The sequence below is a fragment of the Fukomys damarensis genome, unplaced genomic scaffold, assembly GCF_012274545.1.
Source record: "Fukomys damarensis isolate Sample0158 unplaced genomic scaffold, DMR_v1.0_HiC HiC_scaffold_4, whole genome shotgun sequence".
NCBI classification, from domain to species: domain Eukaryota; kingdom Metazoa; phylum Chordata; class Mammalia; order Rodentia; family Bathyergidae; genus Fukomys; species Fukomys damarensis.
The window spans coordinates 38,295,353-38,318,861 of NW_022900916.1; the positions used below are offsets into that span (position 1 = coordinate 38,295,353).

Below are 23,509 nucleotides of genomic sequence, written 5' to 3' on the forward strand. Positions count from 1 at the left end.
TACATATATATATTTTTTTTTTTGCTACCAGGGATTGAACTCAGGACAACCTTGTGCTTTTGAGGCAGGTGGCAGCCTGTCTATATTCTTAATTTTTAAAAAAATATTATTTCATCTTATCCTATCTAATTAGTCTGTTCACCTGTTAAACTTTTGATAATATTTACAGATGACACAAAGAATATTTTTTTTTCTACTAAAAACTGCTAGTAGAGCCAGGGATTTAGTTCAGTGGCACCAAGCCTGCCTTGCAAGCACAAGGTCCTGAGTTCCATCCCCAGTTCCAAAAAAACAAAAAGAACTGCTAGCACAGCTACTTCATTACCTGCAAAGAACCAGAACACCTTCATTATACTACCATGTACCCTAAGTGGCCCAAACCTAATGGTTCTTCAATACTTAAAAAGTAATTTTTGCAAAGAGATCTGTGCAGACCAAACTATGAGTTGAACATGTACAGTATTAATAAGCATGACATAAAGACTGAGAACACCCTCATGCATCTCTATTTTCAGCCTGGAATGTTAGCATGGTTCTAAGATTAAAACTGAAAGTGAGCATGGTCTCTCAAAGTCAGAAAAGCAAGCTAACAGAAGACTGGCTTTTTGATCTATGGTTTCTACATATCTGCTTTTAAATGTCTTGTGACAGCTCTTCATTCTTTATATCAAAATCTTTTGATTATTTCTATCAATGTTAGAGAATAAAATATTGTATCCTTTAGTAAACAGATAACACAATGAAAGAATAAATTATACAGAAGTATCTCCCAAAGCAACTTCTATGATAATGGTTTATAATCATAGCACTACCCATGATGGCAAAAAATAAATAAATAAAATAAATAAATAAATAAATACACACACACACACACACACACATTAAAAAATATATATATATATATTTTGCACTGGGAATCAAACTTAGGACCTTGTGCTTACTAGGCAGGTGGTGGAACCACTGAGCTAAATCCCTGCAGAAAAATATTTTTAGAAATTGCTATGTGGTACACCTTGCCACACAAATCTTTTGAGTGAAGTTCTGAAAGTTGCACCAGTAGCACCGCAGAGAAATTTTTCACAAAATTCATCTGCATTTTCTTAACAAGGCTTTGGAAGACCCAAAAAAGACACCTGCAGACTTCCAGTTAGAAATAACTGGCTTTGCTTCTAAATTGACTCTTTAGGTAGAACTATCTGCTGAGATCCACAGAACTCGACCATGGCCTGGCTATTACTGAAAGTGGCAACTTACGCTCTGATGTATAAAGCATCACTTGCCATAATGTTCTAAAAGGCAAGGTTGGTTTATTTGGCTTTTGTTGAAGGGCACTGTGGGAAATCAAAAATTTTATAGAAAGAGTGCAAGTGTCCAATTTGCAGCTCATTACCCACTCAAAGACCTGGCTTGGGCAACAATGAATAATAGGTAACAGATTTCCCACAAAGTAGCAGAGATGAGAAGCCCCCTCGAAATAGTCTGTGGTCAAGATATGCAATTCAAGCTAGGTCCTGCAGGTACTGGGCAGTTATGCAAAAAATTATTTTGCTTTGCAGAATGAGGTATAGTTAATTCAAAGGAGAAAAGGTGTAAAAAGTTTTAGTGGTAGCAATTCTGTGGTTAGCTTTCAGACGATATAGTTCAGCACAGCTTTAGTGACAACTGAACAAGGAAAAAAAAAAAAAAAAAAAAGAATTAGCTGATGTATAAAGAATGGCATTACCCTAACTATCCCAGAGAGCTGGCATCTTACCCAAGCCTTTCCTTGCTCTCTTCTGGTGTGAGCTGATCGAAGGTCTTTGCTTCTTCAGCACCCAAGAAGGCATCATGGTCATAATCAAAACTCTGGGCATCATCGTGAACTTTGTCACTCAGCTGAGGCTCATGATGTACACGGTCCTTCTTTTCTGTAGGCTTGCTCAAGGCAAAGGCTGTGCACAGGGACAAGCACATAAGAAACTGTCGCAGGTCCATGATCCAATCTTAAAGAAAATGAAAGGCAATTAATTCAAGAGGCAATATGCTATTAAATTACTATTTGACACACAATTTTACACAGATCATTTGTATTACTATTATTTCACTCATAATATAAGTATGGTAGAATCAGACTTTCCAGTGTTATACAAGAGAAAATCTTTACCAGTTTCTTTTATCTGATTATAGACTGATAGGGAATTTATAACTACAATGTCCACTTTGTAAGGAATGTCTCCTTAAAAGATATTAAAGTAGAATTTTAATCCTTGTGGTCAATTTAATAAAAATTACAAGTGAAGAGACCAAGATTTAAATTTTGACTTCATATCCTTTACTTTTTGTACTATACCAGCGGTCTGGTCCTGAAACCTGGATAGTTATTAAAATTATGTGAGTAAGAATTAAGTAAGTTTCCCCCACTGATTTAGAATCTCTTATAATGAATTCAGGGTCTGGGGATTTAGCTCAGTAGTTCTGCTGCCTGCCTTACAAGCGCAATGACCTGAGTTTGATGATCCTTGGTACCAAAAAAAAAGTATGTTTTCAGAATCCATCCATTTACCTATATGGAATTCAGGTGTCTGCACCTTTAAATACTTCAGAAGTGATTCTGATGATTACCAGACTAGGAACCAATGAAAAACTCAGCTTCCTCAGTCTATAGATCCAACTCTCCCATATACATGCTAATCTTGAATCACCTTCAAACACCAACCATCCAGAAGGTCTGCATAAGAATTTCCTTACCTTTCTGGGTAATTGTTTCCCAAACTTGCCCAAGTGTAAGAATCACTTGTAGTACTGGTCAAACTAGATACTGGGCCCTACTCCACACCTCAGACCCTCTGCAGTCACAGGCAAATCTAATGAACAAGAACAAGGTAGAGGGCCAGGGATGTAGTTCAGTGGCACTGCACCTGTGTGGCAAGCCCCAAGGTACTGAGTTTGATCCTCGGTACAAAATAATCAATCAATCAATCCAAACAAACAACTTTATTGAAAAATGTGACTAAATGTGACTAAAGAACTGCAGAAAAGATGCAGGTCAGAAACTTCTTTGGGGGCCGGGGATTTAGCTCAGCAGCACCCACGCCTGTCTTGCAAGCACTCAAGGTCCAGAGTTTGATCTCCAGTACCAAAAAACAAACTTCTTTGGGGAGCAAGTATGCAGCTCAACAGCACACTGCTTGCTTAGCATGGCCAATGTCAAGACCCTGAGTATGATTCTCAGCAGAGAAAAAACAAAACAACAGTACAAACTGTGTAACACTCTTAAATACCACACAATACTATCCAGAGAGGTTAAGATCTTGAAGGAATAAAATTTGAAAGTCAAGGGGCTGCGCTGGGCTGGTGGGGCACCCCTATACCAAAGCTGTTCGAGAGGCTGAGGCAGAAGGACCTCATCATTGAGGCCAGCCTGGGTAATGTAGAGAAACCCTATCACAAAATAAAAAGTGTTGGGGATGTATAGTTCCTTGGTGCTCCCTGGGTTGAATCCCCAGTACAATCAATCAATCAAGGTGAAGGATTTTGGTAGGCTTTTTGTATTTTGATTAATCTTTCATCAGTGGAATATGAACTCTAAAAGTCCCGCATCAGTGAGAATTTTTTTGCAACTTCATACTATCTCTTTATCTTCCACTATGCCTAATACCTAGTACCTGTGAATGTGCCTTTCTTTGAAGTTGTAATCAAGTTAAAATGAGGTCATACTAAGGCCTGGCTTGGTGGTGCATGTCTGTAATCCCAGCACTTGGGAGGCAGAGACAGAGGCAGGAGGATCACTGAGTTTGAGACCAGCCTGGGCTACATAGTGAGTTCAGGGCCAGCCAGAACTACAAAGTGAGACCTTGTCTCAAAAAATAAAAAAAACAAACAAAAAAAAGAGGTTATACTAGTTTAGAGTTGTCCCTAATCCAAAGACTAGTGTCTTTCTAAAATAAGGGAAATTTGGAACTACACACAAAATGATAATGACAAGTTGTAAAAGAGGTACAGACTAAAATGATGCATCTATGTGTCAGAGAATGTCAAGGACTTTGGACAACCACCAGAAGCTATGAACAGGAAAGGAAAGATTTTTCCCTCAAGCCTTCTGAAAGCATGGTCCTGAGGACACCTATGATTTTGAACTTACAGAACTATAACAGAATAACTTTCTATTCTTGTGAGCTACTCAGTTTGTAGCAATTTGTTTTAGCAGACCTAGGAAAGTAATAAGAGTACAGAATTACACTGCATTACATGGAAGTTAAATGTATTCCCTTGTTTTACTCTGCAGGTTAAACCAGGCAGACTTCACCTTCCCCGAACATCACTAATGGAACGAGGTAGTCTAAGTGCTCACACTTTATATACAAACACTTACTGTCTTAAGTTACTTTTCCCTCATTGCTGGACACCCAAAGTTAAAGGGGAAAGATTTATTTAGCTCAAAGTTTGTAGAGGTTTCAGTCCATAATTGACTGGCTCCAGTGGCATATGGCAGAGGGGCATCAAAGAGGAGAAACAGCTCCTGGTGCCTACACAGTAGCAAAAGCAACAAAGGACCTTAACTGTGTCTTTCTACCCCTTTTATCTCATCCAGACTACCAGGATGGGATCGGGGCAGTGCCAAACCAATCAGTACCACACACTACATTCAGCCACCTCTGAAAAAGCCCTACGACCACATGAGGATTTGGTGGGACATCTAGACACAAACCATTAACACTCATAAAAGTAAGAAAATTCTTTGAGTGTAGTTTCTAACTCAGAAATTCTCAGTTCAGACTGCATCTTGGAAGACTGGATCTCATCCTGCCTCAACATTTTGGGAAGTGGAATGGAGTGAACTACACCAGTAAATAAGGAAATTAAATGTTAATATATTACACATCTTTCAACGTATTTTCCTTGTAACCCCCAAAACAGTACACAAATGAAGTTATATTGTACTAACTTGGATTTATACAGCCTTTGAGGTTAAAAAACGCAACACATCCCCCCCCAAAATATACTTAGCACGTAATGGTAAAAGTGGTACAGAAAGATTCCTTAAAAGTAAAGGGAAAGCATCCAGGTGTGGTGGTGCACACCTGTATGTAATCCCAGCACTCAAGAGGCTGAGGCAGGAGGATCCCTGTGCAATCAAGGCTACCCTGCATCGTGATTTCAAGACTAGCTTGAGTTACATAGCAAAGGCCTGTCTCTGAGGGAAGGGAAGGGAAAGAAAGGGAAGGCAAGGGGAGGGGAGTGGGGGCTGGGAATGTAGCTCAGTATGAAGACCCTGGTTCAATCCCTAGTACCCACCCCCAACAAAGATACCAGGAATAGGTTGGTGAAGGTGGCACTGAGGTCCGCTTTTATACTGTACTCTCTGTGTTGCCTAATTATCACACTCTCATGTGATTGCCTTCTTGTGTGTATTACTTTTTTAATTCAAGCAATATTACAAAAACTCTTTCCAATAGTAGGTGGCAAACAATTTCAAGCTATTTCTCCAGACTGAAAAGGAAATTCAAGGAAAAACAAAACTATTGTTAAAACATTATTTTTATAGTAAACATTATCCTAGGCCAATGATGGCAAATCATTTATTTATTTATCTTTTTTTGTAGGGGAGACAGAGCCTTGCTATTCAGTCTAGCCTGGCTAGACTCCCGATGATTCTCAGTCTTCAGAGTGCTGGGATTACAAGTGTGCACCATCACACCAGGCTTGGGAACATTTTAGAGCTTTCAATGATAAACAACCCACTGCAGCACGCAGCACCACTGCAGGCAAGTAACACTGCAGCTAACCCTTCAGAGACTCAGCTTATCTGTCAAATCAGGTGGGTAGTAAGGAGACAATGAGAAATTTAGTAGCTTTCCTCTACTTCAAAATACAAATAATTCTTCATAAAGACAAAACTCTAGGAACAGAATATGTTATTAATGTTTGGTGATATATTTAAGCAATATCTATAATGTCAGAGGCTTAAAGACTAAAGTATTATTTACAACTCTTGCAAAAACCAAATATTAAAATATGGAGAAATGTTTTTAAAAATTCTAAGGGAAGGGATAGATACTGTACAAAGTTGTGAGACATGTAGCATACAGAAATGTAAATGCCTAATAGTTTCTCTGGTGTGAAAAACTAAAAGTGTAAATAAGGATCAAAATGTATAACTGATAATGTGAAACAGAAAATGTCTAAAGGAGTAGGGCAAGTGGGAGGGGTAGGGGAAAGGAAAGAAGGGAAAAGAAAAAAATATGAGAAAAGGAAAAATATGGAAACAAAGTCTTAGTAAATAGGGAAGGGTGGAAGGGGGTGCAGGGAGGGCAGGGGAATGGGGAAAAATAAAAACTAAGATACATCATGTAAAGGTACAAGATCCCAATGATGTATGTAACTGCACTGTATACCTAAAACGTACCAATAGCCTTAGTGAAAAAAAAAATCAAATAAGGAGTTAAACTATGTTGATGTTTGAGGCTTAACATTTTGATACATGGATACAAGAAGAATCCAAAGACAGTAAAAGCCAACTGATTGGGCTTTATCATGTATCCATTTCTCTTTCCTTTTCCTCCCAATTAAATGTGCAATCTCCACTCCTATATGTAGAGGTTCCTCAACAGGTCAATCAAACATTTTAGAAAAAAAAAATTTCAGATTACCAGGCCAAATCAGTCTTTCTCCGACTCCATTTCTTTAAGTTTACCATCCTGTTCTTTCACGCCACACGTGTCTTTCTACAATGGTCCTTCTGCTTCAATATTCACCTTAAAATGTGGCTAAGAATACTGATGAAATGGCTTGAAACAGCCATAAAGGACCACTTAATGGACAAAGTCAATGATCTACTATGTAGTTTTCATCTGTACAGTAAGCAGCCAATGAAAAACTTCACTTTAAATAATTTCTACTTTAAAGTGCAAGTTCGAGCCCAATCTGGGAAATTTGGTGAGGACTTCTCTGGGGAAGTAGGTCAGTGCAAAGCTGCTGGGTTCAAGTCCCAGCACCTAATAGTTTTAGAGGCTGGAGAGAACGCAGCTCAGTGGTAGAGTGCTTGACCAACAAGAGTGAGGTCCTGGCTCAATCCCTAATATTGTACCAAAAAAATAAAATAAAAAATAAAATAAAACCTCTTTGTGGCCACATATTCAGATTTATCAACTCCTATCTATTAAATCTTTCTTGTTTTATGACTATGGATATACACACAACAAAATTAAAAAACAAAAAATATCAGAACTGGGCTATACTAGATTTATCTACAAAAATTTTCAAGTAGAAACAAAGCATATCCCTGTAAGACAAAGGACATTTTGTCGGGGAAAGACATGAAAAGCAATAGTACAAAACAAGTTTATCTTTTTTGTTTGTTTTGTTTTGTTTTTTGAGACAGGGTCTCGCTATGTAGTTGAGACTAACCTGGAACTCACACTATGTAGCCGAGGCTGGTCTCGAACTCACAACAATCCTCCTGCCTCAGCCTCCCAAGTGCTGGGATCACAGGCATGCGCTACCACGCCTGGCATAAACTTTTATATATAGCATTTGAAGAACTACTTTAGTGGATTTCATTTCTGACGCATCTTCCTCTTTTTACCAAAATGAATCCAATGATAGACCCTTCTCATTTCCTCACCCTGACATTCTTCACTTACACTTAAAACAGACAATCATGGAAACGTTAAATGTCATCCTTCATGGTTTGATGAAAGACATGATATTGACAAACCTCTTATTTAACATTTCTCTAGTGACACTGAATTTGTATCCATTCATTAATACATTCTAATTAAATTAACTGTGCTGGGTGTGGTGGCACACACCTGTGATCCCAGCACTTGGGAGGCTGAGGCAGAAGGATCAATTGATGTGAGTTCGAGACCAGCTTGGGCTACACAGTGACTTCCAGGTCAGGCTCAACTACACAGTGAGACTCTGTCTCAAAACAAACAAACAAACAAACAAATGTAACTGACAATGACTGAAACTTATTCAAGTTTCGTTAGTCCTATAATCAAAACTAGGACAAACTTTTTTTGCAAAGAAAAAGTTCCAGAAAATCTGGAAGAAAATAAATTCCTTTTGGTTGATGACACTTTAATACATAAGTAATTGTCACAGAAATGCTATGCAAAATGTTAACTACAGCAGGTTTTTGTCTACTTAATTTTGCTGTGTACGAGTAACATGCATGTACGAGTAACATGCATTGAGTTTGGTAGTTATTTTAGCTTCTTTCCCTCAGTGCCAAATGTCTATGAATTCCAGATGAAAAGATCTGTTTACTATGATCACTGCAGTTGCAAGTGATCTGTATCAATTCTGCTAAACTTTATAGAATGTTTTTGTAACTACACAATAATGATCATAGTATAAATTGTCTCCTTAGTGCCCCTATAGGTTATACAAAGAATATCAACATCTCAGCTAATATAATTATTATCCTTCTACAATTCCTAATACATTGCCTCAGACTCTTTGAATACAAATACATTTTACTAGACAAACTGGGCGGTAGTTGGCAGCAATGTGATTCCTGCCTGTCTGGGTTCTCCAGTCCTCAATTCCTCTTACTGCATCTGGCTAAAAGCTAACTACAGGAAAAAGTGTTATTTCAGCTATCTTAACTCTAATACATGAATTACAGTAGCAGCAACATTTATATTTAAGAGTTCATAGAGAGAGGATCTAGGGCTTTATGGCCTACCAAGTATTTCCAGTAGCTATACCTCTTGTCCCTCAACATCCCTGGGGCCGGGGATTTAGCGCAAGATCCCGAGTTTGATCCCTTATACCCCCCACAAAAAAATCCCTGGCACATCCATGTTATAAAAAAATCTGTGCCAGTTAGATGTGTTGGAACACACCTGCAATTCTAGCAGTCTGTGAAGCAGAGACAGTAGCAAGATGGTCTCTCAGGGAAAGAAAAAGGTGGCTGGAGATGTAGGATAGTGTGAAGGCCATGGATTAAATCTCCAGTACAGTATCCCCTCATCAAAATCTGAACCAATACCAATATGCTGGTCTCCTACACAGGTGCAAGGTATATAAGGCCAGCAAAAAGTATCTCTTGAAAGTCGGGTGTCGTGGGGTATGCCTGTAATCCCAGCACTTGGAAGGCTGAGGCAGGAGGATCGCTGTTGAGTTCAAGACCAGCCTGGGCTACATAGTGAGTTCCAAGGCAGTCTCAACGACATAGTGAGACCCTGACTAAACAAAACCAAACCAAAAAAAGGTCTCTTGACACATCACTGAATGAAGCAAACAATGACTGAGAATGATGAAACATTGGTTTTAAAGCTACACTGTGTACCATCCTCTCAAGACATACTCAATTTTTGTGAACTACTGTTTCTCTTAGTTGTGATTCTCAAGAAACATTCTATTGGAGATCCTTGAGTCACTGTAAAACTCAGATTAGAACTTGGCAAACTCATCCTCTCTACACTGATAATTCAATTTATGGGTTGTCTCTGGTTGTTCCGGTGTACAATAGGGCAAATTCTTTTTTTTTGGACAAATTCTTTAGTGATGACTGGCCTATCCTTTGGTACTTAGTTAAATCTACTCAATGAAGTCAAATATGCATTTGTCTTGAGTCAAGATCCATATTACTGCAAAGACTGATTTATCAAAAGCTCCAAGGTTCTCTATCTCCGTGTCAAAAAGAGAAAATAAAATACTAGAACAAAAGCAAACTGGAAGCAAACCGTATTCCCAATTTGACGCTGACTTTATGGTCCATCCCAGGAAGTGAATCCAGTTCAGTTTTCAAAAACGCTGTTCTGGGATTTTATACACTTGAAAGTTCAGATCAAAGGCCCAAAAGTTTTAGTGGGAAACCCACGGAGTTTTTGCCTTAATGCAAAGCAAGCTTTCTAAACTGCAAACCGCTCAACTATACTTTTAGTCATGGTAGCCAAAGGGAAACAAATTTACTTTCGAACATAGCAAGCCAAAAACCAGAACTAGGACTGGGGTAAGAAGCAACAAAACAAGGCTTTAAAAAAGAAAAGAAAAAAGCAATTCCCTTTTAAAGCTTTTGAAACTGTTTTCCGTTGCTGATAAACACAGACGCTGGAACATTTCGGCTTTTCTTTAAAATTACATTACATTAAAAATGCCACATGGTGTCTTCATTCGTTCTTTCCTCCCCCGTTCCCACACCCTTAAATCACAGAACACGACTTTGTTGGCAGACACCGTCCCAGGGATGTGGCCTCGAGGCGGGGCTCGTGGATCCCAGCAGGTCGGCGAGCGGGCAGCGATTACAATAACCATACCCCACTGCCCTCCGACCTCCAGGGGCAAGCAAAAGTGACCCTCCAATACAAGGGACCCAGCGGCGGGCCCAGGGACGGGGACAAGGACAAGCCAGGCACGAAACAGTACCCACCAGGGCTCCAGGCCGGGAGCCAGAGCAGCACGGAACGCAGCCCCTCCCAGATCTTGCAGGGGGCGCGGGGCCGCGCGGCCAAGGCCTCGGGATCACCCGAAGGACAGGGCCCTGGGGCCAGCAGGAACACGGGCCCAGAATGAGGAAGGCCCATGCTACTCCGGCAGCCAGGCAGGCGAACAGCAACAGTGAATAAGGACATAACCGCGGGCGAGGGGCTGAGCGCCACGGCACCTACCTTTCCCAGTGTCCACACAGCCGAGGATACCGTGGCAGCCGTTCACCCGAGGGCTCAGCTCACGCGCCCAAGCACCGCCTAGCCGGAAGCAGCCCGTGGCCCCGCCACCATCCGCCTCGCCGGCGGCCTCCTGACCAATCATCAAAGAACTCGCCACTGACGCGCAGCTTTTCCTGGCAGCCATTGGCTCTTCAGTCGCGTAGCCGGGATAGGCTGGAAAGCGCCACGTCCGCGGGAGCACGCCGAGCTGCGTGGGCCGGATTCCCGCCCAGCTCTGGTTCCCGGGCCTGTCCCGATGGCCAGCCACAGCCCCTTGCCTGGGCGGCTTGTGGGCGCGGCAAGCAGACCGCCACGTCCTCGATCACAGCGCGTGATTCTGCCTACACAGGGCTTCTTGGGTTACTCCGTCTGTTATCTTCATCTCCCCAAATCCGACTATATCGGTCATTGCCTATAGTGAACCATCCCAACTTCGTCCTTTCCAGTGCCGCCGCGCTGCGGTGGCATCTGCGGGAGGCTGTTAATTGAAGCTGCTTGTACCTTTCAACTTCATCTCCTGCTACGCCCGTCACAAATCTTATAATCGGGCCACCATCACCTCCGCATTCCCCACCAGCCTGTCCTTTAACATCTCCATGGCTTTGGTTCACCAAGTGGTTTCTGCCTGCAATAAGGGTTTTCCTAATTTTCTGTTCATAAAGGCCAACAGTATCAGTTTGGGCTGGGCGGTAATCTCAGCGTTTAGAAGGCTAAGGCAAAAGGATTGCTGTGAGTTTGAGGCCGGCCTGGTTTTATAGTGAGTTCAAGGCCATTTTAGACTACGTAGCAAGACCCTATCTCAAACAACAATAACATTTTTTTTTTAAATTCCAGTTGGATACCAGCCCTTAAAAGCCTTTACTGATCCCACAAAACATAATACTTCCCTTATTTGCCTTCACAGCACTGTCTTCAGTGCCCTCTTGCCAAATCTTGCTTTATAGCATTGCTTATCCATCTGTTCTCTTCCAGACTAAGTTTCAGAATTGGGCTCTGCCTATTTCTATCTGCAGCACTGAGCTTACCGCCCAGGTCAAAGTAAATGCTTAATAATGTTAAGTGAAATGAATGGTTGAAATCCATTGCATGTACCGGGTTTAGGAGAAACGCAGGAAATGATTCACGTATGCATTTTGGTGCCATGAAATTAAAACATATATTCAATGAGAGTTACTATGTTTTCAACATAAATGAAATACATAGTCAGGGATTTAGCTCAGCGGTGCCGCTGCCTGTCCCACAAGTGTGAAGACCTGAGTTTGATCCCGGTACCAAAACAAACAAACAACCCCACAAAAAACAAATGAAATATATAAACCTTAGTTCTTATCAAATAAGACTGTAGTTTAAGATCCAAGTACCAAGTCCATAAGGGAGCTAAAAACAAAGCAAATTAGTTTACTTTTAAGTGCCAAGATGAAAGGATGCATTCAGAAGACAAAGGATTGCATTCAGCAGCCCTTGGTGGGAGCCAAGAGAGGGCTTCAAAGGTAGGTGTAATTTAGGCCGGGCCAAGGAAGTCCCAGCTCAGCGAAACAGCAGCGACAAGGCCAGTGGGAAGCAGAGCAGAAGGCAAAACGTTCAGGTCAGGCAGCGGGTGAGGGAGGTTAGAAAAAGCAGGGAAAGCATAGAGAGTACTTTGGAACGGGACTGGAAGACCTTGACCATCAAAGTATCCTGAGCTGAAGAGAGTGAGAACTGTAGGTCCCCTTTGGAAGATTTGTAGACTTGTGGCTAGGTGCATGTGTGTGTGTCTGTGCATGTGTGTGTGTGTGTAATAATACTAAAAATGGTTCTTTCAGGAAGGTAGATATTCTTTTTTTAATTCTAAAATTAAAGATTCTAATCAGAGCAAAACCATAAATTAAGAATGGAAAATTTGGGATAGATATGCTTATAGAATACTTTTAATCAAACTAATATATATATATATATATATATATATATATATATATATGCATGTATTTCACCATGGTAAGAGAAAAACTGAAAGAAAAGACAAGAGAAAATCTATTTTAGAAACCATGAAACTTTATGGGGACCACAATAAAGAACAGGAATTTATTTCTAATAGTAGTCTCACAAATTATGCATGTTTTCAGTGGAAATCACTCAGGGTTAAGTTTATGTGCCATGCTGTTTTGACAAAAGTAATATGCATGTATTTCACCATGGTAAGAGAAAAACTGAAAGAAAAGACAAGAGAAAATCTATTTTAGAAACCATGAAACTTTATGGGGACCACAATAAAGAACAGGAATTTATTTCTAATAGTAGTCTCACAAATTATGCATGTTTTCAGTGGAAATCACTCAGGGTTAAGTTTATGTGCCATGCTGTTTTGACAAAAGTAGTCAAGAGAATAGGAAATACATTTGAATAGCATGTATAGAAATTTAGGATATAAGATCCCAGATTTGGTGTCTTTGCTATTATTTTTGTTTTGTTTGCTACTTTGAGGCAGAATTCTTTTTGTGGCACTGGAGATTGACCCCAGGACCTCACTCATGCACAGCAAATACTCTGCCACTGAGATACACATTAAGTCCCCAAATTCTTCTTAAAAGACAATCACGGACAATCTCTGTATGAAGAGAGGCATGTAGAGCTGCTCTCACTGGAGTGAGGATCAGGGCTCTGGGCCGAGTTCAGACTGTTCATCTTTCTCATTAATCTTCAGTGGCTCTCCTGGGAGTCCTCTGGTTCATGGAATCTTGTAAAAAGTCTTGACTTTACCTAACTTCTTGATTTTGCAGTCAAGGTCACCAGGGCACATTGCTAATTAGTGGATGAGCTGAGCCCGGAGTGCAGGTCTTCTGACTCCTCCAGGAAAGCCTCCTATACCAGACTGCATGTGTGGAGTTCCTGAAATTAGTTCCGGATATGAAAGATCTTCCTCTTAACTAAATAGAGAACATCTTTTGATCATTGTATCAACAGAGACCAAGGAGAGTCAGTATATACATATATTTATGGTCTGTAGCCTTTTGGGAAGTGAATTCTGATTTTCCTATTGTCTGTAATAATGAGTTTAAAGATACATGCTTTGAAAAATTCCTTCACTGGACAAAGCTGAAAATATTTAGTCATTGCTGGTGCAGTGGCATATATCTGTAGTCTCAGTTACTCGGGAGGTTGCGGCAAGATCACTTGCACCCAGGAGTTTGAGACCAGTATGGGTAACATATTGAGGCTATTTCAAAAAAAAAAAAAGTCATAAAAATGGTAATCACATCCAGCAAAGTCAAATTAATGGGTATTATTGCTCAGCTTCACTCACTATCTGCTAGTTCCTTCCTTTGATGCTCAACTAACCTTTGTTAACACAAAGTGGGGAGAAAGGTACAGTTCTCCAGGCCTGGGGAAAACATAGTCTTTCTACCTTCCACAAGAGTAGTTCACAGAAATCTTGCCACTTGCTGTACTAAAATTGTGAGCTCTTACAGCTGCCATCACCATGCTGACCATTCACTCAACAGAACAATACAGTTCAAAAAAAGATATTAAATGAGAACAATTTAAGAATTGAATCATGTTTATATTTAAACAGAATTTTAAAATTAACTATTGATATTTTTAATGATTATATTGATCACACATATTTATTTTAACCACTGGTTCTTTCTTTTTTGGTACTGGAGATCGAACTCGGGTCCTTGTGCTTGCAAGGCAAGTGGCAGAACCACTGAGCTAAATCCCAGGCCAACCACTGGTTCTTTCTAAGACTTCAATCATTAAATTACTAAATTTTGAGACAGGGCCTTGCTATGTAGTCCAGGCTGTTTTTGCTTTTGTTTTTTTTTTTTTTTCTTTTTTGGTACCGGGGATTGAACTTGGGACCTTGTGCTTGTGAGGGCAGGTGGTGGAACCACTGAGCTAAATCCCCAGCTCCTAAATTACTAAATTTTAATAGCAAATTATTATCCAGACAGCATTGGAATTCACTATAGACAATAGTAAAGCCCCTCCCCCTTTTAATCTTACCCTGGTTCTGCGATTCTAGAATGTAGACTTCAGGATATGTGGTGCCTATTGTGCATTGGGAGCATTACAATTTTAATTTCTCTTCTATTAGTATCGAATACTGAAACTAGAATATTCAAGTTTAGAGACTTTTTTTCATTAGAAAAGTTTGCGCGGTCAAGGCAAGAACTAGGACTTCCAACCTTGCTCATCCAGGACCTCATGGAATCCACCTTCTCTTCAGGGCCTTGCACTTGGCCTACCTCAGTGCCTTTGCTGGTGTTCTTCACCCAGCCAACTACGCACATTTTCTTAGCTTCTCCTTCAGTGTACATTCTGAAGCAAACAGCCTGCACTCTTTGGAACACCTCGCAGTCCACCTATTTGAGCGGTGCGTTGGTAGCCATGGGCCTTCTGTCTAGGAGCAGGAGTGGTGCCCAGGGCATGACGAATGCAGGGGCCGCCAGAGGGAGGAAGCACATGGGACCACGAGGTGCGCCCCGCGCCTGTCCTCGGTGCAGGACAGGCAGGAAGGTACATGTTCTAATAAGGATTAACTACACAGAAGGCTGCAGCACGAGGTGTTTTTTAAAAACTTTAAAAATGTGCCTCATCCTTCTCCACTGTTGGAGTATGGACTGGTGCAACCGTTGTGGAAATCAGTGTGGAGATTCCTCCAAAAACTAAAAATAGAGGTTCCGTTTGACCCAGCTATAACTCTTTGTTTGTTTGTTTGTTTCTATTTGGTTTTTTTGAGACAGGGTCTCACTATGTAGTTGAGACTGATCTAGACTCACTGTGTAGTCCAGGCTGGTCTCGAACTCACAGCGATCCTCCTGCTTTAGCCTCCCAAGTGCTAGGATTACAGGTGTGCGCTGCCACAGTCAGCCTATAACTCTTCTTAATATCTTCCCAAAAGAAATGAAAGCATCACACCACAGTGATATATGTGCACCCTTATTTATAGCAGCAGTTTGTAATAGCTAAATCTTGGAAACAGCCCAAAAGCCCACCAACTGATGAGTGGATTAAGAAGATATGGTTTTTTTTTTTAATACAATGGAGTACTACTCTGCCATAAAGAAGGGTGAGCTTCAGACATTTATAGCTAAATGTTTGGACCTTTGAGGCCATACTCCTAAGTGAAATAATCAGACATCAATGTTTAAGTGCCACATTGTTTCTCTGGTGTGAGAAACCAAAAGTGGAAAAAGGGCTGAGATGTATGATGGGTGTTGGGAAATGGGAAGAAAGTGTTCAAATGGGAAGTGCAACAAGGGAGGAGGGAGGGAGAAAGGAAGGGACAAGAAAAAAGTGAAAATAGAAGGAAACATGGAAACAAAGCTTTTGTGCATGGAGGAAGGGGCTTGATGAGAGAATGGGATAAAATAAAATAAAATTTATTTTAAAAATAAGATGCCTCCTTGAAAGGCACTGTTCTAGGTGCAGTGAACCTGTAAAATGCAAAGAGCATCATCTCTGCCCTCAAGGAACTGCCACCTAGTGGGAGAGCCACTAGGAGTGTAGTAGAGGCTGCACAAGTAGTGAGACTGCCAGACATAGGGCGCTCCTGCCCTAAGGTTTCCTATAGATAAGGACCTGGCCTAGTAAGGGAACAGAAATGGAAATGAATCCTCACATACAAGAGGGATTCATAGAAGCGACATCCCTTTGCAGCTTTGCAGTGCTGCAACTGCCTGGCAAGCACAAAGTCCTGAGTCTGATCCCCAGTAACAGAAAAAAGAGAAAAAAAAAGTAGGAAAACAATTTGTATATCTCAGTTAAAAACAACAAAATACAAGCTGAATGTGGTGGTGCTCACCCGGCACTGGGAGGCTGAGGCACAAGAATTACAAGTTTGGACCCAGCCTAAGAAATTTAGCAACCTATTGAGAAAAAAGGGTGGGGGGTGCAGCTCAGTGTGAGGGCCCTGAGTTCAATACCTACTTCTAAAAAAAAAAAAGTCACAAAATTGGGCAATTAGTTAGGAGGGACTAGAGATTTGAAGAGAGAGAAAGCACGGAAAGCCACTGAGCAGAGCGACAGAAGAGGGGAATGTAGGGTGATTCCCAGGCAGTGCTGAAGACCTAAGGCTTGGAACCATGACTGTGAGGTGTACTGGTTATGGATGTCATGTAGTTTTCTACGAGCGGATTCAGTGGCGTGGTACAGGCGCGAGGTTGGATGACCGCTGGCTTTAGCCAAGTGAATAGAAGAAAGTGAAAGAAGCACAACGATCTTAAGGGTGCGTGCAAGGGAGTGAGAATTACAGGATTATCACAGAATCTAAGCCAGAAGGAAAGGAAAGGAGAAATAGGGAGAGTGGAGGTAAGGGAAACAGATTTAGGAGTGGTGGGGTTGAAGATTACCGGACTCAGAGGGAAGGAAGGGAGATTGTGTAACTGGAGAAGGGATTAATGGGGTAGAATGTGGTTATTAATGACAAAACCTTGTTAAAACCAGAGGAGATGATGAGAAAAAGACGGAGGACAAGACCTCGAGGAAGATCACTAGGGTATGGGGCGGGCCATGTGGACACGGAAAACACCAGGGGTTAGGACCTAAAACATCCTTGGAGTGATGGCGATTTGAAAACTTATATTTTAGCCCTCCAGCTGTTCCAGTATAAAAACCACTCCAGTAAACTGTGCGGGGTGGCGCATGCCTGTAATCCGAGCACTTAGGAGGCTGAAGCAGGAGGACTGCCTTGAGTTTGAGACCGGCCTAGGCTACACAGTGAGTCCAAGGCCTTTCTGAACTATATAGTGAGACCCTGCCTCAAAAAAAAAATAATAATAAAAATAAAATAAAAATAAAAAGCACTTGAGTAAACACAAAGACTCACCTAAGATATCTTAAACCAGAGCACAGCATCTGAAAGAACTTCTGAATTGGAAGTTGGCTAGCTATTCTGAAAGTCTGAGTGTGGATTTCATTGAATGTGAAATACAGTATTGCGAATTTTTTCTTTTGGCTTTTGAGACAGGCAAGGTCTTGCTATGAAGCTCAGGCCAGACTCAAACTCATAATGACCCTGCTGCTTCAGCCTCTTGAGGGCTGGGGTTACAAATGTGTACCATCACACCCGGCTTGCAGAGATAGTCAGTGGACCATTGTCGGGAGCAATTCAGGCTGGTCTCGAACTCACAGCGACCCTCCTGCCTCAGCCTCCCAAGTGCTGGGATTACAGGCGTGCACCGCCACACCCGGCCTCACAAATTATGATCAGGCCTCGTCTTGCAACAGGCCAGCTAGGACATGCCAAAATGTAACTCCATTTTTGCCTCTAGTCACAGCTGAAACCTCAAAGGTCCTGTGATGCTGGGACACTCCAGGGCAGGACTGATCAGCTGAAGACATCCTGGTTCCTTGACAATGAGAACAGAGTTGTAAGAGAAAGGTTTCACCTGGGGAGGGATAAATTCCTAATCAATGTAAATTCCTCATGGACCTCGGATCTTCATCAACATAAATCCCTCATTGTCCCAGGATTATTGCAGTCCTCTGAGTCATTTGTTACTCCCTGTGAACCCAATAAAAGTGTGGCAAGCTTAGGGTGCCTTTGTCTTTACCGCTCAGAGCAGCACTGATCAGGCCCAAAGCTCAGCTTCTTTTCTAAATCTCATTTCCTGTTTTAATTCATTAATTCGCCTTGAGCTGCCGTGGCTCACAGGAGAACGGGACTCATTGCAGGGGTTCTGGTAACGTCCCCTTTGCCTGTTCCCACAGACCACCTAACAGACTACTCTTAGTGACCCTCTTGATCTGAAATTTAAGAACCTATAGTTTACCTATACCTACCTTTGAGCCTGTGTCTCTTCTCACTGGAATTGCTAATTCAATAAGCATAATGAGCTTTGTCAATATTTCAAGGGAGTGTCATGTGCAAATGAAATTGTGCCATTTGGGAGCTGTAGGTGGCAAACATTTGTGATCTCAGCACTGAGGGAGGCTGAGGCAAGAGGGCTGCAAATTCAAGTTATACCTGGACAATTTAAGCAAGTCCCTGTTTCAAATAGAAATGAAAAGAGGTGGGACTGTAGCTCAGGGCAAAGGTCCGGGGCTCAATACGGGAACCAAAATCAGAAAAAGAAAGAAAAAATAAAAAGAAATTTCACCAGTGTTTATAGGACTGAAACAATAGCAAACCTAGGAAATTTAATCACACAACAGAAATGCACTCTATCTTACACACCTTGCTCATACTGTTGGGTAGGGACCATTCCTTAGTGTCAAATCAAAGTCTGAATATGGATGGCTAGCAAGGGTAGATTAGGAAACAGGCGAAGGAAGAAGGCGTAAAGATTAAATCAGATAAAAAATAAGGGCTGGGGATTTGGCTCAGTGGTTCTGCCACCTGCCTCACCAAGTGCAAGGGCCCAAGTTTGATCCCTAGTACCAAAGGAAAAAAAAATTGAATCAGAAGAAAACTAGCAAGAAGGGTCAGGGATTTAGCTCAGGGGCACCTAACCTGCCTCACAAGCACAAGGTCCTGAGTTTAATTCCCGGTACTAGGCAGGGTGGGGGGGTGAGACTAGCAAGAAAAACTGGCAAAAAGAGACAATGAAGAAGGGTCCCTTCATACTCGTCCAGAGTAATCTGAGCAAAAAAGGAAACATAGATTGGGTGTGGTGATACACAACTGTAGTCCCAGCACTTGGGAGGCTGAGGCAGGAGGATTGCCATGAGTTCAAGGCCAGTCTGAGCTACAGAGTGAGACAGAAGAAGAAGAAGAAGAAGAAGAAGAAGAAGTGGAGGAGGAGGAGGAGGAGGAGGAGGAGGAGGAGGAAGAGGAAGAGGAAGAGGAAGAGGAAACACACCTCCTTTTTTTGCTTATGGCTTTACTTTCAAGTGTTAAATTAGATAAACAGAACCTTGGTGAAGCATCCCTCAGGGATGTACTTCTTCTCCCAAGTCTCTGCTTCCTTCTATTACCACTTCCTTTTGTATGTCCTCTTCTCTGACTCCCTCCTGCCACCTTCATTTTGCTGTCTTCTGCCTCTTCCAGTCTTGTTTCCCTTGCTTTCCTTTCTCCGTCTCCGTCTCGGCTGTCTTGAGAACTCATCTTTCTGTGCCTGTTGGGGTGAGGGGTGAGATAGAGGTGGGCTGTGCTTCTGTGTGGAGCTGAGCACACAAAAGTAGGTACTGCTAGAATAAGGAAAATCTGTGCTGTCACCACAGATGATGATGACTCTGGTTTTCCCTTCATTGCAACTTTCTCCTCCCCTCCATCCTCATGGAGACCCGCAAAGCTCAGTGCTGCAGAGCCTTGTTGGCAAGGGCAGCGTAGACTTTCCCCAGTGTTAAAAAGAATTTCCTGTGTGTGCAGAAGAGTGTTTGATAGCACACAAATCACCTGACAGCAGTATCCTTATCAGTGGAGCCTGTGTTCCAAGACCAGAAAGGATGCCTGAAACTGAACTGTACCAAGTCCTACTGGTACAGTACTGTTTTCCCCCATATAAATGTAAAGATGATAACATTTCATTTATAAATTAGGGGTGTTGCCAGGTGTGGTGGCATACACCCGAAATCCTAGTGCTTGGGTGGCTGAGGCAGGAGGATCATCACAAGTTTCAAGGCCAGCCTGGACTGCATAGTGAATTCAAGGCCAGGATGAACTACATATAGTGGGACCGTCTTAAAAAACAAAACAAAAGTAAATAAATAAATAATGCGTGGTGGGAGGTTAATGACAACAAATAATTAAAGAATAATTATAAGTGTATATGGGGCTGGGGATGGAGCTCAGTGGTGCCACACCTGACTCACAGGTGCAAGGTCCTGAGTTTGATCCTTGGTACAATAAAACAAAAAAGTGGATATGGCTCTCTCTCAAAAATGGAATTTTTCATTTATTACTTTTGGGTTACAGTAAACTGTGGGTAATAAACCTCAGAAAATAAAACAGCATATGGGGGGGGGTCCACTGTACCTATACTACTTTTTAAAATTGTCAACTTTTTTTTTTTTTTGGTACTGGGGATAGAACTCAGGACCTTGCGATTGTAAGTCAGGCAGCGGAACCACTGAGCTAAATTCCCAGTCCAATTGTCAACTATTAATAATGATCTCTGGGGAGAGTTAAGGATTTTGCAATAGTATTTACTTTAGAAAACTTAAATTACCCCAGCTTCTTTAGGAATGTGAAGTACTTTATAAAATGCTTGTAGAGTGAATAATGATGAGGGAGCCTTAGAGCTTGAGGTATGAACATCTGGGGCTCTAGGGAAGTTTGTCCCACCCCAGCCCTGCAGTCCCACCCCTTCTGCCTTTCTGCACCCCAATCCCCGCAGTAGGAAGGCCATGAGGAGCTCCAGGTGGCAGTGGGGGTGTGTGTGTCCACAGAGGACTTCATGCCGCCCCGCACAGCAAGGAGCTAGAGCTCCAGTTGTCATGGATTCACTCAAGTAGTGTCTATCACTTCAGAGCCACTTACTGAGATCTTGGGGCTCTGGAGGTGCTGCCCTGAGGGTTTCACTCAGCCCTGTGGAGTCAGAGAGCAGGGCAGGAAAATGGATGAGGTAACTGCTTTCCCCATCCCCAGCCCAGAGCACCCTGGAATCACCTTTAGGACCTCCAGGCCGGACTCGCTCTGAGGTGGAACTCCAGGCTGTCCCCAGGCAGCTGGATCGATCCCCTTGACATACCTACGGGTAGCGCCAGCCTTGGCCTGGTGGAGGCCGCCAGAGTGCTGAGCAGTGACAGGGGCTGCGGCACGGAGGGGTTTTCTCTTTCCCACTCTCCATAAGCGAGTGACTCTCTCCAGCTGAAGTCATGGGTACAAGGAACGTCATCTCTCCAGGGAGGATCTTTAATTAAGAAAAGGAAGGCATTTGCACTGTGGTTCACAGTGTGCTCTTGGAGCTCACGGCTAACAGTTGAGGAGGAGACACCTCTGATGTGACAGGAACTGACACACATCCTTGCTCCTTCTAACCTCGTGACAGTTTGGTGATGACAGTGTTATCATAATCCCCATTTTACAGATGAGGAATCTGAGGTCGAGAGAGACTGAGTAATTTATTAAGAGTCACATTTTGAGGGAGGTAGGGTCAGAAGTCAAAAGTAGACAGCCTGGCTCCATAGTCCACATTCTTACTTCTCTATGGTGTGAGAAAGATGGTCCCAGTGCAAGGAGAGGACCAGGCTGGGACAGGTTAACTGAGAGAGTTTCCCTAGGAGACCAGGCTAGCTGAACTGGTTATGGTCACGAACTCGGAAGATCAACACCAAAGCTTGTTCTTGGGCCTGTTGGTCCTGGCTACCCAGTGTGGTTGAAGCCTTGGCACCACCCAGGAGAATGTTAGATCATCTCAACCCCACCCCAACCATGAATTAGAATCTGCTCTGTAACGAGACCCAAAGGTCTGTTTGTGAACTAAACTTGGGGACAAGCTGCTATAACACAGCCAAACTAACCAGGATGGGAAGTTGAAAGGTCAGCCAGGAAGGTGGTAAGCTTTGGGCCTCTGATTTTTCCAAATGTAGCTCCCCCGCCCCTCCCCTATTCCTCTGGAATCTGAAAGTTCCAGGAAGTGTGCCTCGGGGTTCCTATGACGCCAGACGGCCTGTGGCCCTGAAAATCTAGCTGTCCTCTCTAGTTCTAGAAATAAGTAAGAAATTATCTCCATTTTTGTTTCTCCTCACACTGACCTCATGGGGTATGTTTTAAGAATATACAAATGCATGTGTAAAGACAGAAAAATGAATCACCATGTGTCTTCAGTTACAGAACAAAAAAGTGCAGTCAGGCTGGGAGGAAATGTGGGTCGGCAACAGCCCTGCTGCCTTAATTGAAACCTTTACTTTCTTATTGCCCTGTCCCTGCCACTTCCTACTGTCTCCTACCTGCTGAAAACAAGGGTCAGGTGCCAGCAGTTGTTTTAATTATAATAGTGTTGGAGAAAAGTGATCTATTTCTTGTATCGATGTCCCTCAGAACTTTACCCACTTTTACCACCTGCAGATGTAATCTAAGCTCAGATTTGGATAAAAGTTAGCAGAGGATGTATTATGTCTTCTAAATTTCTAAATAGGACACGATGTTCTGGCCTCCTGAGCCAGTGTGGAGAACTAGTTCATTAGTGGCACGGGACATGGATATTTACTGAACTCCCATCGTGTCCCCAGCCATGTCCACAGCCTGCTGGTGTGGATAATTCAGAGACATGAATACAAGTTAGTATTCACTGAAGAATTAACTCTACAACTAGAGAATAACACGAGAGAAATTAAAACAAGGAAAGATAAGGTTGGGCGGAAAGGTGTGGTGAGGTGGAGGATTTAGGGCCGGTAGGATTTTGAGCGCAGGCTCAGGGGGAAAGAGCGGAGGGGGATGGTGGGGAATGGAGAGGTCTGACTGAGATTACGGTGTAGACACGGCTGGGGAAGATGGGGGAGTCTATCCAGGGCCACGCATGCCGCGCCGAGTGGATGTGGGCTGAGCTAGAAATCCGGCGGCTGCAGCTTCTAGAGAACGCATCACCACCTTCCCTCAGGCAGAGGCGGGTTCCTCCTGGAATTCCCGGCCTGGTCCAGCTCCGAGAACTCCCCGCGCTCCACGACTCAACCCACACGCTAAGCCTCTGAGGCTGGTGTTCTGGGAGGACTAAGGGACCCCCTACTTTGTGTGCCTTTGCACCTCAGGCAAGAGCTTTGAAAGTTGCCTGGAAGGGGAGGTTTTGTCATTTTGGTATTTACCCATCTGACACCACCAAATTATGAAGCCCTTAAAAAGACACGGTATCTTTCTACAGTGACCCCAAAGCCACAACAAGTGTCACTAGTGAAGCACTCAATGCGTGCTTTTGAGTGAATAAATAGATGGATGAACAGGTGAGAGATCACCACAGGCTTGGAGTGAGAAGGACTGGGCTAGGGTTGGATCTGTGGGAATGGAAATG

At 42.6% G+C, this 23,509-nt stretch overlaps 2 protein-coding genes and 1 pseudogene across 4 annotated transcripts in view; all 3 read right to left on the minus strand.

Moving 5' to 3' along the window:
- Calu (calumenin) overlaps window positions 1-10,703 on the minus strand; it is a 28,345-nt gene extending 17,642 nt beyond the window's left edge. Inside the window, exons 1-2 of one of the 3 annotated variants that reach the window (XM_010633452.3) lie at window positions 10,602-10,703; window positions 1,754-1,982 (exon numbers count right to left, since the gene is read on the minus strand). In XM_010633452.3, the coding sequence (XP_010631754.1) occupies window positions 1,754-1,974 (221 nt within the window). In that variant the 5' untranslated portion in view covers window positions 1,975-1,982; window positions 10,602-10,703. Of the gene's footprint in view, window positions 1-1,753; window positions 1,983-10,601 lie in introns of those variants that run through there. The other 2 variants (XM_010633451.3, XM_033757878.1) reach the window with 2 other exon arrangements.
- Window positions 10,704-14,576: 3,873 nt separating this feature from the next.
- On the minus strand, window positions 14,577-15,010 carry LOC104868604 (annotated as a pseudogene).
- Window positions 15,011-19,446: 4,436 nt separating this feature from the next.
- The window catches only part of Fam71f1 (family with sequence similarity 71 member F1), a 21,853-nt gene continuing 17,790 nt past the window's right edge, over window positions 19,447-23,509 (minus strand). Inside the window, exons 8-9 of the mRNA XM_010633449.1 lie at window positions 21,254-21,415; window positions 19,447-19,678 (exon numbers count right to left, since the gene is read on the minus strand). Of these exons, the coding sequence (XP_010631751.1) occupies window positions 19,665-19,678; window positions 21,254-21,415 (176 nt within the window). The 3' untranslated portion in view covers window positions 19,447-19,664. The remainder of the gene's footprint in view (window positions 19,679-21,253; window positions 21,416-23,509) is intronic.